This window comes from Papilio xuthus, unplaced genomic scaffold, assembly GCF_000836235.2.
Source record: "Papilio xuthus unplaced genomic scaffold, Pxut_1.1 DF828258.1, whole genome shotgun sequence".
Taxonomy (NCBI): Eukaryota; Metazoa; Arthropoda; class Insecta; order Lepidoptera; family Papilionidae; genus Papilio; species Papilio xuthus.
Genome location: NW_013530391.1, coordinates 2,859,868 through 2,878,657, shown reverse-complemented (window position 1 = coordinate 2,878,657; position 18,790 = coordinate 2,859,868). Strand labels below are relative to the sequence as shown.

Below are 18,790 nucleotides of genomic sequence, written 5' to 3'. Positions count from 1 at the left end.
CTTTTTATTATAAATTAATAGTGTAATCGTAAATTCCAGATATTACTGGAGCGGCACGTGAATAACCACTTCAACGAGGCGTCACCTAACACCAGCGGCAGCAAAAAGACCACCGAGACCTCCGCCAAGCTTATACGACGGAATGGAAAGAAACTGCGATATAGACGACAACCGTGGTCTGGTGAGTCCACCTTCCTATACTGACACAACTTAAAATGACAACTGACTCGCCAAATATTAAGTGAACTGCAGATCACAGACCATAACTTGGAGTACATTTTCCGGAAACACCTTACATGGTATTTGATGTACAAAATACGATTCTACTAAATGTTAATTTTTATAAAAACAATAAAAAATAAATGAACCAACGAAACATACAAATATACGTATGTTGTATTAATGAGGATCAATGAGGGTCTTTACTCACTTTTTTAAAACCATAAATGACAGTGCATGTTGATGTCCGGCACCGATAAGTTAGCATTATGCAGGCATTACATCGGATTTGGGAAGGTGAGGACAGGGGACATGTCGACTTGCTGTAATTGCAATAATTATAGAAACATTTTTATCGCGTATTTGCATACTTATGTTATTATTTATACGAAAATACTTTCGCCATATTTTTAACAGGAACATATGGCTAAAGTTTAGTATTCCAATGCTTTAAGTAAACGAAGACCGTGAAATACATCTAGTTTTGTTTCTACACTACAATAGTATAAGAAGTTTTAATCTTTTTGTATGTGAGCGACATTTCTTTTAGTTGTGTCGTTGAAAAGGTCCTATGGATTCTCATTTTCAATCTAAAAGAAAAGTGACCAGGAAACGAGTGAGATTATAACTGGTTTGATTTGTGATTCCAGCGCGTATGTTCGACTTCTTCGACGCGAGCACGATGGAGGGTCTGGCGTGGCGACTGTCACGCAGCACGCGCTGGCGGCTGGGCGGCGCGTGTCCGCTGCGCGAGCCCGCTGGCGCGCACACGCTGACGTTGCACGCCATGCTCGCTGCAACACGATACAACGCAGCAGAGCGCCGCCGCGAGGCCCTGCTCACATACTACCCCCCACACGTGTGAGTACTTACATACATATATCTATTCCCCTTACCATCTCCTATCCTACATACTTCTCTTACTTATCATCTAGGACCTTCTCCCTTCCTTAGTGGTAGAGTAACTCCTAATTTTGTGCATTCCTACAATGACATTATCAAGCAGTTCGCTCGATGTTATGTGACCTTCTCCTTTAATAACCTCCGGCTTGCTGGATTACATTTGATGGAAGAAATAACTCGGCTTTTGGTAAATAATTTTTATAAAAAAGGTTAAGGCAACTATTGACTAGTAAGTAAAATCACAAGATTACGTGTGGTATGAAAACTAATGTGTTAAAATTGAATTGATCATTTTATGTGATATTTTATGTTATAGTGAAACTTGTCGTTTTTTAGGTGGAAATAATGTCTTTCTCTTGTACACTTAAGGTGTGCGAAATTAACAATGTATTCTTAACTTAATTAGAGTCTGAGTTACCGTTCAATTACTTTAGATAACTTACTCTAACTTATGAGACTAATAGTTATTATGGGCGTAACTAAGTATTGATTTGATATTCTAAATCTACGCTTAGGGGTTGATTTAATATCTGTATGTGATTTTAACTTCTCGATATAATGTTAATATGTTTTCAGGTAAGATTTTGGAGTATATATACATTGATATAGTGTCATAAATGTTATACAAAAAGGCAACAATTAGGACGCAATTTGTGATCAAATAATGGACATAATAATACTTAAATTGAATATAGATAAGTATTTATATAAATTTAAGCATTTAAAGTTTATCCTGCAGCCCAGTTATTGTTTATAATGTAACAGGTAAACAAGAGGTGGGTCAAGGTAGATTTGATGTCCATTTCTTTCATTCATATTACTTAATCTGCAATATCATCATTTCATTATAAAAATTTATTATTCTATATATGTTATACCAAAATTGTTTAAAATATATTTCAAATATGATATTTAAAATATTAAAAGATTAGTTATGACTAGAAATAGTATACATTCTTAATAATTTGATTATTAATAACTGACTTTTTAACATTATTATTCAAATAAATTTTTATCTCGTATTTTTTAAATCAAACAGTTTTCCGAGTGATATTTAATATCATTAATATAATTTTAATTTCCATTTGATTTTTTTTAAGATAAATATATTTGAAATTATTGATATTGCATATTAATATTAACAATTAACAAATTAAGTATTTAAAATTGATATAATTATAACAAGAAAATATCGGTATTGCTAGATTCAGTTACAAGCTTCTGCACATGACTCATGTTTTTTTATTCATATCATTTTAAAATTTTTGAGGATCATATGCATGACAAATAAATGTGCTAGATCTTTCTTAATATAGATCTATAGATTAAGAAGGTAACATTGATATTGTTTATGTGACACGGAAGAGCGGGACTTCCAATCACAAGCCCGTTATGGATGCTTAAATGGAAGTCCCGGCACAAATGTTAGTATTTACCGTTTTTGTTTAAGCAATAAATCATTTTTCAATTTAATATATTTCATGTAAAACTTATAAGTTAAGATAAAATATTGTTCTGAATATTTAAAAGCAAATTTCACTTATTAATTTTCATAAAAAAATGAAACTACATTATTGACTCATCATGTTGGATTTCGTATTTGCGTTATAAAATTAAAAACATAATATTATGATTATTTTTTATTTCTTCAACACATTGGAAAACTTTCAAAGTGTAAAAGATAGAATGTTGTTAAGTAACTATGTTATGCGATTTTTTTTTAAAGAAAAGTTTCATCATTGTACCTAAATAACCAATTACATATAATTGAGACACTGGTAAAATCTTTTTTTTAAATGTCGATGAAGCTTGCTATTTGAATGCATTGATCCTCATTTTATTGCTTTGCATACAGAGGATCATGTGCACACTTAAAAAAAGATGCCGCTAAAAGATAACTGGCCGAAAGCATGCTATTGATCCTCTTTTGTATCACGTAGGGTTACCATTAGCTTGGCATGCTCAGTGCTGCCACATTATGTGCCACACAGATGCTAAACGTTGCTAGCAACATTTTATAAATTGGTTCCAATAGCCTTTGAAAGATATTAAAAAATATTAATTTACCATTGTCTTAATTATTTCGTAAATTGACATGTATCGGCAAATTTTTTATTGAATAATTGCTAGCAATTATTGGGGTTGCCAGTCCAGTCCAATGGTCTGCCTACAAATAGCTCGTTATGTGTTGCCTGTATTAGCAAATATTTTATTTTTAATAATTCACTTAGAGCATAACATTTATTTTAGATTTGCTTATTATTTTTAAGCAGCACTTTTGATCTGTCGCTTGCTACATGTGAAATGACGAGTCGTTTTGTGAGCCAGCATTTACTGTGTAGTGAATAGACAGTATTATAATCATTATAACATTAAAGTTTTTTTTTTAGTTTCATACGCTCGTCGTATCACTGCCATTAGCGATCGTATTTGTACTCTGGGATTGCAACCCACAAAAACTGCAAACACATTAACTTACGTTTAAGAAAACGTGTAAAAATAATTAAAATAAAAATGTATATATTTAAAGGTGTTTGCAGATTCTCTGTGTGGCACATAAACATACAGATTTTAATGAATACAATAAATTTCCAGTATCGAGGACGAGTGGGTGCCGGAGAAGGAGGTGCGACGGGTGAAGCGCGTGGAGATCGCGACGCTGCCCGTGCACACCAAGGTGCTGCTCTACGACCAGTTCTGCAACTCCTACCGCAAGACTCCCTCCCCGCCCCCCGCACCACCCCCACCGCCAACGCCGCCCCCGCAGCGTCTGCTGCCCACTCGACACTGCACCTCCTCACGACTGCTCAACAACCTCCTTGCCAAGAAGAAGAAAGAAACACGAAACGAGTGCAGCGAGGCAAACATCCCCATGCTGTTCATCGAAGAAGAGAAGGAGAAGGTGGAAGTGAGCGGCGCCAAGAAGAGGAAGATGGGCAGGAGATACGGCGGGAACTCTTTCTGGCCCTGCGGACGATAAGTTAGCGATACTCTCCGCCCGCGCCCCTCGCCCCGCACCCCGCAACCTGCACCCCGCACCAGCCTGCGGATATATGTACAGATATATTGACAGAGGGTTAAAGTGAGACGAAGCAGGGCGTGGCTCGGGGCGGGTCGGAGCGGGGCGGGGGGCGGGGCGGGGCGGCGCTATCCGACCTTAGAATAATTCGCCAAAGATTCGCGGAGCGGGCGCGGTGCGGCGAGCACTTAGTTTGTCGATAGCAGAGTTAAATTACAAAGACTGATACTTTATACGAGACGAGGCCGCGCGCGAGTCGGAGCGTTGTCGCGTCGCATTCGTGTCGTATCGAACAAATGTTGTACATAGCTAGTGCGAAATGTAAAAAGAAGAGTTTAAGATAATCTAGTTTTCGATTCGGAAGTTAGTCTGAATAGGCGTAAGTTAGGTTAAGTCGTGTCGACCAGCGATAGGAATCACTGCCAATTTGTAATTTGTAAATAGTACATAAAGTTAGTCGGTTTTTAGTTTGTGCTCCGGGCCGTCGTCGTCGACGTTAGTCGGCGCGAGTCGGGCGCGAGTCGGTCGCGGGGTTTGGGTGTTGTTTAGTTAGGTTTTAGTGTGATCATACAAAGTACGTCGCGCCCACGTGATCACCAAGTGCCTGACACTCACGACTTAGTGTTCAATTTACATCGGATTTTCATTCGTATCGGAGGAAAATAGCTTTTAACTTAAGTCGTTTAGGGTCGACTTTAGGTCGCGAACGGCCACTGCCATGGGGAGTTGTGTCTAGCTGTAGTGTCGCGTTGGCGACTTTATCTTAGCAATAAATTGATTGTGATATAGGACGACTAGTATTCGTTGCCGCGCACAATTTTTGACCGGTTTACAGACATACATAGAGATATACAATAGATATATGTTCGTGCGAATGACTTCATTGGTAATGTTGAATTTTATAAGTATTTGCGTATGTTGTGACGTTTGTAGCTGATACCACCAGTTTGTACGGTTCTTAGATTCCTCGCTAGAGGGGACATTTATCAATTTGTACTTTTATATAAAACGTTAAGACAACTCCGTGAATATTTATCTTTAACGAGAAACAACGCGAGGTAAAGTACAAAATTTTATATCTGTGTATTTACGTGTACTGTCAAATTATATGTAATTTATTTTCAATTTTGTATCGCACTGAAGTACGGCAATGTGCTTACTAGTTCTTATGTCATTGTAATAAGGTTCAAAATATATGAAATTTTAAACATATTAATTGTCTGATGCCGCGTACTAGTTTGTTACAGTTTTGAAAATAAAGAGATATCAGTATTTGTCTATATCTTTGTGTGTAACAAAAAATTATTATTGAAATAATAAAAGATTTATTAATTGAAGTAGGTTTTATATGTTTTATTTTATATGAAACATTTTGTACAACTTTTAAAAGATGACTATTAAATAAATATTATTTGTTTGAAATGTGAAATGACAGTTTAAAGAATTGTAAATTGCAATAATTTTTGTACCGAGCTGTGAATCGTCACATTGTAAACTGTATTTGGTTATTAATGTCGTCCGAATGTCAATGAACACCAATATAAATGTCAATAATGTTGGCTGTTTGTCCATAACAGTATATTTAGAGTGTAGTTTTTAAAGAGTTTTTGGATGCCCTTATACAGACTTCGTTCATACCTTTATAAGGTGATGAATATAAGAATTGTGTTCTGTGCTCACACGATCTCGCTAGGATGTTTAGTTAGTGCCTCTAGGTTTAAGTTAGGATGAATTGCGCGCAAGGTGTCGACACACCGAAGCGATTGCTCGGACATTCGCTTTATTCGTACGATGCGAGTGTATCAGTTTGGTGTAGCGTGTTACGGCCCTTAGTTTTAATACGGAATTGTAAAGTTGAAGGTTGCGGAGGGGATAGGATTGGCTATGTAGGTAAATGTTGGTAAATGTCCGGCGCTCGCCGAACTTTTAGGATAAAAAAGGGAATCGCGTTGGGTAATGTTCGTGGCTTGCAAACGAGACTGGTCTCTAAAGCGAAAATTAAGCCGTTTTGCAATAACGAACCCTATCGACACTGTCACACGGTTGAAATTTGCATTAATATGCTATTTAATAAAAAAATTAAGATAAAATTTAAAATGAATGATAAAATTAGAAAATGTGCGGACAGTGTCGTAGGAATGCCCCCAAAGAAAGTGGATTAGGAAAAATTGTTTAGTAGTAAAGTTGGTGCCTGAACGTCGCTTGGGGAGGTAACACATCGTACACTAAAAATACGCACTTCGCTTGGAATATCTTCCAATGTACTGATTTTTTTTTTTATTAAATTTAAAATGTAGACTTATTCGCAGCACTGATTATAGTGCCATATAAATATTGGCTCAGTTTCCTTTTAAAACTAATTTTTTAGTCAAATTCGACACCAAAATTATAAAGACAAAAATTAGTCGTTTTGAAACCTTAACTCTATGATCTCAAATGTATTGGCGGGACGGAAACCTTACTGTGCCTGAGCTCGTCTCCAATGCTAACGGCAATAATTTTTCTTTTTTATATTAATTAAAGTAACGCTGTATTGATACTTGAATGTTATTCGCTCAATATCAAAGGAGTCATTTGATTATCGTTCACTAGGCGCAGGTGACAGACGTTTGGACCTAGATGCTTGAGTACAAATTAATCTTCTCTCTCGCTCGATCGCCGTACGTGCGAAAGAGGCCAACGTATCGAGACGACAGAAGAGTAATCTAGCTCCGATAAGTTAGTTTAAGCGGTTCGATTAGGTTATCCAGAGGAATATTTTGTGAAAAGCTAATCTAAACGTGCTTCTAAATTATATCTAAATGATACGTTAGTGTAAGTGACGAGAACGGGATATATTTTTATCACTGCCGCAGTTACGGTGGGCGTGGTTAGTGCGTGCGCGTGCGTTGTGGGCGTGCCCTTACGTTGACTTGCTCATAGATTTGTTTCCTTCCCTCCACCGGCTCATTCGCCCGAATGGCGACGTTTGTTTTTTTTTTCTTATAACTAATATGGATCGAGCATGGAAGCCGCGACATACGGTTGATTGTAAAGGCGTGAAACACATTACGACTGCGCGCGTTGTACAAAGCACGGGCTGACCGCGCACCGGGCGGCATTGAGATTGTAGTTAAATGGTAGCTTAATTTAGATACAGGATGATCGATATGCGTCGATGTTTTTATTACAAAAGTCTATTGCGTTATACATCGTTATATAAATATCCGACGCTTGTATGAACGTAAATAACATCGACGTTGGTCGATCTTGCTTATTTAGGTGTTGTATTGTGAGGTGAAGGTCAGCGCCGGGTGTAAATAGCTAAAGTATTTATTGATAAGTATTACAGTGGCTGTAATGTGTTTCGCGCCTGCTCCTGCGCCTGCGCAGCGAGCGGGAGGTCGTGGGAAGTCGCGGGTAGGCTAATGGTAGTGTACTCGAGATGTCTTTCAATATGTTTCCTATATAATGCGTTTATTATATGAATGTTCTCCTTTATTGTAAATGTTCAAGCATACATAGTGAGTGTTGTACCACGTGGTGTGCACTACTTATATTCAATTTGTAGATATTTTAATTATATTATAGTATAATGTTTTATGCGTTGTCTTATTTGCTTATATCCTCGATGGTGAAATCCGAAAATAATTATAATTTGACCCACGGAGCTCGGTGTCGGTTGGGAGATCTACCTCAATTAATTTATCACAACTTTGGGCATAATAATGATAGCGAATGTTATTTTATATATTGGACATTGGAATTTGTTCGACCAAATGGTTGTTTAGTTTTTTTTTTTAATAATTGGAATAATGAAATGGTTTGTCCACATGTCACAAGTATTGTATCTTATATTAAATACATATTGTATGATTGATTCTTGAGAGTTTTATTCGACTATATCAAAACCCCCAAATTAAATTGACTTCGATATACAAAACAGACAAAATTACTACGCATAAATAATATGTGTCCCAACGAATCTGAAAGTAGCAAATATCCAATAACCAAATAAATTGAAAATTTTTGTAAGATAAAAATTATATTTTTTGCTTTGTACTGAACCTGTTAGATGACAAAAAGTTTCTAGAATAAGCCTTGTATAAGAAGATGGACAATATGAAGTGAATTTATTTAAATCAAGGTAAGAAGGTAAATTAAAAATAAAAGTCTAGTTTACTTATAGGATATCCATAACAAAAAATGCTGCAAACGTCTTTTTGTCACTAGCGTGAGGGAATGGGGTTCCACGCATCTACTGTTATGTGATTGTTACTTATTAATATAACTAGTTTTAGGATTAAAACCCGACACTGTGCCGGTGTACTCGCACAGCACTAGCCTTATTAAATTGTCGACGTTTATATCCCCTTACTAATCATTCTTACACTTGACTTTGTAACGAAAGCACGTCATTCGCGCCAAAGGATTCTGATTAATAATGTTTAAAATTATTGTTTGTTTTACTCTTCATTTATAGTAAGTAGATTAAAATATGAGCAAAAATATCTATCGATATTATTTAATCACAAATACATAAAATATCTTATATATAAAATTCTCGTGTCACAATTTTCGTTTCAATACTCCTCCGAAACGGCTTGACCGATTCTCATGAAATTTTGTGAGCATATTCTGTATGTCTGAGAATCGGCTACTATTTATTTTATAATCCCGCGCGGACGAAGTCGCGGGCGACAGCTAGTGCAATATAAATAAATACATATAATACTCAAATACGGCGAAGTCAAAGTGACATGTTTATTATAAACTTTGTCCAAAGTAGCGCATCAATTTACTTATTCAAGGAACTGCACGACACAATCCTTATTGTTGAATGCCGCCCTACGACGTAACACGTGATGGTACATACTTTACACAAGGGAACGGCTACGATAGGAATGTTATATGAAGGATGCGACACAACGGCAGGAACGCAAATAATCGTGGATTTCTGAGACTAAAATCTTCGTTTATAACATATCGTTATCTCTGTTTTGTCAAAGATAATGACAAGGATGACGATACAGATGTTTTATACATGTCTCGGAAACCAAAGTAACGTAATACCTTACTTCATAGGATCCAAAGTAACGTGTTCCTGGTGGTTTAAGCACTTGATGACTCAAGCTAAGGAAGTCATGTCATAATTAACTGGATTTGACAAAAAGAATGATATTTACATTCTCTCTTCTTCTTTCAAGCTTTGTTACAAGGAGAGTGTATCTTTCAAAAGTAATATTTAAATAAGAAAATGGCTATTATGTTGTCCTTATAGTAACAACAACAAACCTACTAACAACAAATGATGTCGCAACAGCCAGGTAGAAATGATTTCATTACAGCTTACACGTGATAGGTATTCAATTTACACAAGGGAGCGCTGGCGATAAAGGTTTCTCATGAAGTATCGGACACCGCGGCAGGCGCGCACAACGTGGGCCTCCTGATGCAATCCTCTCTCTATAATAAAACTTATGGGTTTCATTTATACTCGTACAACGGTTACAGTAACTGCTAATAATGTTCATATCAGTAACCGCAGTATTTTATCATATGGTGCAGGGTAAATTATAAGAAAAGTTAAAAAAGTTAATGTAACTTTTAAACAAAAAGAGTTGGGTTTTTTTTAATATTTTCCCCATGTAGTTATCGACTTTTCTATACACCAGTATACGCTTGTTGAATTTTGGGACACGCTGTATAACACGTCATTTTTTTTAAAATCCTTTATAATTTGTCTAGGCAAACTACAAACAGGCAGCAGTAACCATTGAAAACACAATGGTATGTATATTTCATTGTCCGTCGTCAGAGCGACTTGGTCTTCTTGTAGCTTTGTTACTCGTAGTTAAGTAATACACCCTATGTGACTTTGTTTAATTACATACAATATAATGTATGTAATTAAGTCGATGAACTTAAAACTAAAGTATAAGATATTTTCATTTTACAAAAAGCTCACTTTATTATCATCTTGAAAATATTATCAGGGGAGCATAACCAAAGTCTTTTTAAGATACTTTTTACGTCAACAATTATTTGTATCCTGTATCCTATACTTGAGTCTGACTTTTTAACGAAGCCTTGAGAAATAAGTTACCTGAAACAATTAAAATGAGAACTCAAAAACAGAAGTTACACATGATTTAAATTATTACCTAATTAGCTAGATACTTAAAACATTAGGTACAATTTATGATATAAACAAATAAATAATATTTGTTAAGCCCTGACGAAAGCTGCAAGTTGCAATGTCAGCAGTTTAGGCAGTAATAAGCGAGCAGTTGTGTTCGCAGCGGTCACTCCTGCCGCAGACACCGCCCACCACTGCCCTCTGACGGTGGTCTGGTAAGTATACTACTTTTTCACTTATTTTATTTTTGTTTGAAATATTGATACTTTAGGATAAGGAGAGTCAAAAAGTGTCTTTAAATATATTCTACATCTTATCTCACAAGTTTGTTTTAATTTATTTTGAACTGAATATTTTTGTGACCTTAGAATCTCAAAAGATTCCATTTTGCTGTTCTTTAGACGCTTTAGGGAATTAGTCAACCAAGTTTACTGCATTTGGCAAGGCGAAAGTGACATTAATCGCTTTAAATTTTCATTTCCTGCTAGTAATTCAGGACAGAAAAGCTTTGAGACTCTATCAGCGATAATTATCGTAAAAAATGCTGCGCTTTTATTATATTTTCACAATTTGTATGCTAAACTAAATGCTAAGCTTTCGAACAAATAATAATTCAAGCTTTGCGTTCATATGTTTATTAGCTATCGCCCTTCACTGCATTGCGCGGAATTATTGAATAAAAATAATTAGTAGCTAATCTATTCTTACAGACTATGTTCTACATCTGTGCCAAATTTCATCGAGATCCATTAAGCCGTTATGGAGATACGTTCTAGCAATCAACCATCCAAACATTCATATTTATAATATTAGTAAGAACTATGACTTGTGTTTTCAGTGCATGAAGAGCAATTGATAATTGAAGTGACCATTACTTCACAGTCACGTCGTTTTATCGTGATGTGATGTGTAGTAAGGGACCTTTCGATCTTCAAATCAACAAGAAACTACGTAAAAATATAAATGTGATCTTCAATATGTATTCTTGCATCAAGATTAGTTACAGCTTGAGATGACTGTTACATCTCTATCACGTGATCTTCTTCCAACGTGTGATGAGGTGTGACGGTCGTTTCGAGTTGGATGATCCTCGAACAAAAGGCAAAAGAACTAGAAGTTTTTTTTTTTAATTCTGTACTGGAATATAGTAGTTTGGTATTGAAATGGCCTTTACCTCACAGTCACATCGTTTTCCTGAGCTACGTGTGATGTGAAGTAATTGCTTTTTCGATCTGAACGATTCACGGATGAGTTGTTCCCAAGAATATTTCACATGTTTTTTGTTTTTTATTTTGTTTCCACTTGTTGAGAGGATAATTTTTTTTTTTTTTGGAAATTGGAAATGTCTACTACCTCACAGTCACGTGTTTATATTGGCAAATACATGTGATGTGATGTAATTGTCATTTAGACCTCGTCTTGGCAAGACTGGGAAGATTTCTTTATGATATTTACTTGAAAAGTTTCTTTTTATTACCGAGAAGTAGTTCAGGATTGAAATGGCCTTTACCTCACAGTCACATCGTCGTGTTGAGTAACGTGTGATGTGACGTAATTGCCTTTTCGATTTGAACGATATCTGGACAGCCGCAAACGGATCGCCGATACGAAGATTTTTAATTGTTTTTTAATTTAATCGTCATATATTTTCGGCCTGTTTCAGATACATCTCCTCTACGACCAAGTCCACTTTAAACACGATCCGTACGACGCTCTACGATTGCTTAAATTTTAGCTTTCATAATATTTCTTTTGTGTTAACAGTTCAGCCAGTACGATAAGTTCTGGGTTGAAATAGCTATTACTTCGCGTTCACAACGTCTTTATAGTAGAACGTGTGATGTGATGTTGATAGCTTTTTCGGCTTGGATAGTCAACGGACGGTAATAATGAAAGAGGAAAAAATAATCTATTTGGTGTTAAAGAGAGCAACAATATCAAACAAAGAAAACAAGACTGCCAAATAACATTTAATTTTTTTTTTAAGTTGTCTGTGCTTATGTTTTTTATTTACTCTATATTAAAATAATCTGTATATTTTTGTGGACTTATCCAGTTTCGAAGACGTTTTCATATTTTTATTATAATATGATTTATTTCCAGTATTCAAGCCAACCAAGTCGCACTGGGCCGACGTGGTTGACTAAGGCCTAGTCACACCTGACTTAGGGTTGCCTCCTAGCTCCTCAGTGGGGACGTACAGTGAGCTGATAATGATGAGTAATGTTTAGTGTTGAATCGCCTATTACATCGCGATCACATGATATTTGTATTCATGTGATGTGTTGTGATGGTGGCTTCGACCTGGACAATCGACGGACAATAAATCTGCTACCGCTTGCTTCAGATTCCAACTACAAGTTCTCAAAGGCTTTACACTTATAGAGACATATTACGTATAGAGACATATCTCCCTCACTCTTCTTAGAAAAAATGAGATAGCAATGTGTAATTGTGCTTCAGCGGTGAAGCCTAACTGCTTCTATATGTTTGATTTTGTTTTGTTTAATTTGTGTGTGTATCCCATTAGACAAAGTTTAGTTTTGAAATAAGATTCACCTCACAAATTTCAGATCATGTGGGGTGATTGTTGTTTCCAATCTAGACTATGCAGGCATCAGAAACGACGGACGAAGTACTAGTTATCATCATATTAATAATATTCTTCTTAGCTTTGTGTAACCCGGGTGACAGGCAATATTTATAAATAGATTTTTTTAATTCCGCGCGGACGTAGTCGCTGCCAACTTCTACTGTTCAAATAAATTAAATATTTATCAACTGTGTTTTATTATTAAAATCCAAATTAAATTATAGTCTTTTGTTTTGAAACTATTTGATTTTTTACATAATGATATGAACATATCTAAAATGTTTAATAATAATAAAATATTAGGTATATAAAATGTATACGATGTAATAAGACAACACCAACAACAATGTATATAATTTCGCCAAGTCAACCGGCGCAGCGAATTTGTTCTGCAGCGTTATTTGATATTAATACCTATGTCTCCATGCATTAAGTCACAATGACAAAATATTATTCGCTTTTTTATGTCATAAAATATAAAAGACGACCACTAAATATCGCTAAAATAGCGAAGTGATGCGTCTCCTTTTTAAGACCAAGGGATTATGAAGGGATAAGGGATGTCCTCCTGTTCAAACATTTATAAGGGCCATTATTCTTCGATAAGTTTTCATTGTCGAAATATTTTCACCAAAACACACTGTACGTTTCTTTCTCATTAATAAAACAGAGTCAACTATATGTTATCGTGAGTTATGTGCAAAGTGCTGACCTTCATGGAAAATATCGTAACTTTATAATAACAGGCATTGACAAGAAATAACTTAACTACTTAACTTAAGTTGGATGAGAATGTTTACAGTAACAAGTCAACGCAGGAAATGCGTTTTAATTGATATTTGTAAATACGCTTGTTTGATTTATTTTTATGTACAGGTCATGTATTTGAAGCTTTCTTTTAGCAAACATTGTCTATTACGTTTTTGTAGTTTTACTAAAAGAATACTTTCTCTTGAAATCTTTTATATTGTGTACGTTCTTTATAATTGTCGAGAAAATGTTTTATTCCATCTCTTTACGACGAAATTAGAAAGCCAGTAATACGGAAGCGTAGGAAAATTAAAGGTTAATTTCCCAGAGGTTGTTTTTAAGATATGATTTAATTTCGGGAATTTCATAAATCGGGTTTTTACTTTTTAATATTATAAGCTGTTGTACTTTTAAGTTTATAGCAACATGAAACTCTTGTATTCTCATTGTATTCTTCTTCTTCTAATGCCTCTCCATTACTGGTTAATATTGTATTGGTAATTTTTGATCGACTATAAACGATTACTTTGGAGATTTTTAAGCGGAGTTTCAGACTGTTTTCACTGTAAATTTCTATTAAACTATTTTCATCTAGTTTCCACTTATCGACTAAACGAAACCCGACAGTTAATTACGAGAGTTTCAGATAGAGTATGTAAGTATGTTTTCATTTTCATAACCAATTTTTAACGCATATTATGCCAAACATCAATGCTCTTGAATTGTTTTGACAATCAATACTATAAAATCAAACGAGTTTGCGAGTTCGTTTTACATTAATGCAGCTGTCGCCATCTATTGACAGGAAGTGAAACTGATTTCAATGCATACTTGATTACAACATCTTATGTTATTAATGTAAAAAAAGCGTAAAGCAGGACCAATATTAAGAATATTATCATATTGAGGATTTTGCTTAAAAACATTTATCATTTAATTTGTGGTATAATGAAAAACTGGTAACGCAGGGAGGGGATGAAACGTAGCGGGTTTGGGGGAGGGGGGTTTGACAAAGAGAGCGGAAATAAATCTCATTTAAATGCGCCCTCAAAAGTTGCGCGTAATGTCGAATCTTAATAAGAGCGGGCTCGTATTTCAAAGCCCTTACATTCTCTTATCTGAATACATTGGATACGAAGTTAAATTATACTAAAGAAATGAAAAGAAGTTCCAACTGAACCCACATACAGTTTTAGTTCTTCTAAATCCCTTTGTGTAAGGAGAAAAATAAAAATTATTATACAACTTTTAATTCAACCCTTATGATCTCGTCAAAGAAAATTTCGTCCGAAAAAAGTGTTAGAAATATTTCGTTTATAAAATCCATAATCACGGCCGATTTCATATCGACTATAATTAGATTTTACAAAAAATCACCGAACTTGATAAATTGACCGCCAACATCGAATCACAAATCAAGTCACGACTTTTTGAGTTTCCAAAAATATGTTACCCGCGCCAACATCGCCTTTGGGAAATTAATCTTTTATTTTCCCCCTCCCCCGCCCCTAATGAAGGGTCTCATGATGCCGTCAGGAAATATTCGAGTATAAATAGGTTCTATACCTTAATACAGCATTTTTACAGGCTTTGGCATATTTTGTTCAGTATGTACGCAATTAGTTTATTTATGTAATGTCTTTTAAGGTAGACTGAGATTGGATTTTAACCAAATTCTAGTAAACAAGTGTACCCATGTCTTTTGCTTGGAGATCAAAGTAAGCTGTGATTCGAATCAAAAGAAAATAGATAACTTTGAATGCAAGAAAGAATCTTTTCCTAATAAATACAAATATTGATATGTTCCAACGTCAAAATAAATCAAGGTCTTTAAAGGTAAAAAGTAAAATATTTTCTTTCTGTGCATCCCTTCCTCCGTCGCATATGCAATTGCGTATGTCCGTGGGCAGCGGTCACTTCGCTACTTCAGCGATTTTAGGTGGTCGCTCGCTCGTTTGCCACCTTATGATATAAAAAAAAGGTACATTTAATCCGCCAATGTTAGATGCTGCAGGGATGCATGACGAAGTTAATCGGCTTAAAGAATTGTCCAAGTTACAAGCGAATTGCCTGTACTTTTCATTATAATTTTAAAATATCTATAATTTTTATTTATACTTACATTTAATTCTTATTAATTTGTGAAATAAGTCACTAATAAATGTGATTTTCTTTATAAACCGTACCTTGGTACTTTATAATATTTTCCATACGATAAAATTCCTAAAGATCATTAAAATTAAATTTGAAAAAAAAAAACAAAATAGAACTTTTTATAACATACGTGATTACCTTGTCATTTTGTAACAATACTTGTTATATGGGCTGTTGGTAAATTGACTTTAGTGCATTTTAAACAAGCGTCGAACGAATAGTAACATTGATTGGTCGCCGTGCGTCAGTTAGGTATCGTCAGGATTTATGCCAAATTTATTTTGTTACTAGTATTACAAATGATCAAATTCCATTTTCTACGCCTTTATACAGTCTACTTATTTTTAAATGAATACGAAAAATTATAAGGCGATTTACAACAGATAGACATGCGACAAAAAGTTTGTTTTTGTCGTACTGTAAAAAAAATGATGCGTTGATTTAACAGCATAAGTATCTCTCGCCGGTGGATAACTTGCGTATGTATTTTTTTTTATTACAGAAGGGGGCAAACGAGCAGCGGGAACACCGAGGTGTTCAACGACGCCCATGGACATCAGCAATAACAGAGGAACCGCAGATGCGTTGCCGGCCTTTGAGGTGGTGATATGTGTGAAATGTTTTATTTATATTTTAACTTATATAGGCTTCGACAATTTAGTTTTATATTTCTGTGCTACTCTGCCAATGTGAGTAATTAATGATAAATTCTATACCTCTTCATTTAACGAGATGGAACAAAATGTTTTAAGGTAAAGAAAAATGTTATCAAAATACAGTCAGTAGACTACTGCATTTGAAGCTCGATTGCTTAAAATGTATTATTTAATACACATCGCTGGCAAATTTCCAAGTGGAGCAAACTTAAGTAAGCCGTCTCTACTTATAGTTAGAAGTTAGCCCCTTGACATGGGCTCGTTAAGTAAATTTATGCGATGGACGCTTCAAGCCGAAGTGTAAATGTAATTTACAAACTACATCTTAACTGTGTAAAGTCGGAACTTAAACTGACAGATTTATAGACCGATTTCGGTTTGTTTATTTCGTTAAAATTCGATTTAAAAATGCAAAAATATGCAGATGATTTTTTGCTCTAAATCTTTGTCAGGCGTTGCACGAATGGCTTGATATAATCTGTATTCATAGGTGTTTGGAGAGAAATGAAAAAGTGTTGAAAGCCGATTATTACCTATCCTGATCTAATTATTAATTCCTGTATTATCTGAAATAAATCCACCAAAACAATATTAAATCGTATGTTTGTAATAGATTGTGAGTGATTTCATTCCATTATTTTAATCACAAAACAATCTAATGTGCAGTTTAATTGCTTTCACTTATCAGCGGTGTATGTTGTGAAGCTGACAGGTCGGTGTGGAGACGCCTCAGGCGTTGCTAGGCAACCGCATCCAATCGATATTGCCCTATAGGGGCGAGGTGCAAAAGTCGAACACTGGCGGTGTAATGTATGAAAGCCTATCTTTGTCAATGTATTAAAAAGTATTTTGTTGATATTAAAACTAATATTTAACCTCACTTTTCTCATATTATAAATGATAGATTTTGATTTGTAGAACACAAATCGTACGTAATTTTATATGAATTAATTAATTTCGCGTAAAAATTATTTTTACCTTTTTACTTAAATATTGTTTAATTACACGAAACAAAGTTATTTCGTTAAGATAATATCTTAATTTACCGTCTAACAATTGCTTGCTTCCTTTTCTAATTAGAAAATTATATCAAGATTACTAATACATCGCCCAATTTTTATAGGAAATCTCTATAGTAAAATGAAAGGAACTATAAGTACACACAGTGCATGTTGTAGATATTTCTATGTGATAAGGTAACGAGTATGAGGCCGGCGCTTATCAGCGGAAGGTGAGCATCAGAGAGTCGTAGAGGGCGCTGTTAGCAGCAATTTCCGCCAGCACGTACTACGGACGATTGGGGAAATGGTCGTCATTTCCTACAACTTGACTACTAGACTCACATAACTACGTTGCTAATTTCCCTCACTTATACAATTAGCAGTTGTTAATTTAGTCTTAATTGTTATATTTAATATGCAGAAAACTTTCACCAGTTGTTAAGACAAATTTACTAATTTCCGATGGTGACAACGCTATTTTAATTTTAATTTACAACTAGAACAAGACAAAGATACTAGGAAACATCTCTAAATACATCTTAAAACATGAAAATACAAAACCAAACTCAACCCAATTACGTCTTAATCAACAACCAATATGTGCCAGCCATTTAATACACTGGTGGCGCCATCTATTAAACACTTTACAGACCAGTCAGACTATCTTCAAATGAGATATGTTTTAGCAGTATATTTTTTGTTTTAAGTACTTTTACTTGTATTCCATTTACGTTAATTTATATTACGTTTTTCAGTTTCATAAAAATTCGTTACCGCAATTTAATAAAACGTTTTCTTTTAACAAAGTTTAATAAGAAAACTTCATTGGTAAAAGTGGCTCGAAAATATAATAAAAGTTATAATAAATGAAGATAAAAGAATAAATGAAAGGCTTTTCATCGCACGACGCGTCTGGACGCCTTTCTTTAGTTTGCTGTGACGAGGTTCTTTCAAGTGACACAAAGCAATCACAGAAGTATAACAATGTTGTATATCTGTTTTTAACATATATTTTCATATATTTTTGCTATGGTACTAAATGCAATGCTCGTATTAACCTTTACAATGGTTATAATTCCAATACAGTAGTTCTTTTTTCATGTAAAATATTAAAAACTTTTCCGTATTCGTGACAATAATTTACGAGCGAATTTACCAACGGTTGGAAGTGAGCCAAAAAATCTTTTACATAACGCTTCTTTGGACATATACTGCTTTTGTTACCTTCTATATAAAGTGACAAGTATTTTAATTCCAGTTATCATAATGTAATGCAATTTTTTAATACGTTAATATTTATAGTAAAACAAGCGGACCCGACAAACGTTGTCGTGTCTACACGTCTTTAATTTGAAAATTTGACACTGCGATGGTAGC

At 34.8% G+C, this 18,790-nt stretch overlaps 1 protein-coding gene across 3 annotated transcripts in view; it reads left to right on the top strand.

Moving 5' to 3' along the window:
• Positions 1 to 8,000, top strand: part of jing (AE binding protein 2 jing) — a 119,318-nt gene extending 111,318 nt beyond the window's left edge. For all 3 annotated transcript variants that reach the window (XM_013306213.1, XM_013306214.1, XM_013306215.1), the window contains exons 4-6: positions 40 to 181; positions 870 to 1,080; positions 3,718 to 8,000. In XM_013306213.1, coding sequence (XP_013161667.1) covers positions 40 to 181; positions 870 to 1,080; positions 3,718 to 4,102 — 738 coding nt within the window. In that variant the 3' untranslated portion in view covers positions 4,103 to 8,000. The remainder of the gene's footprint in view (positions 1 to 39; positions 182 to 869; positions 1,081 to 3,717) is intronic.
• Positions 8,001 to 18,790: the final 10,790 nt, after the last annotated feature.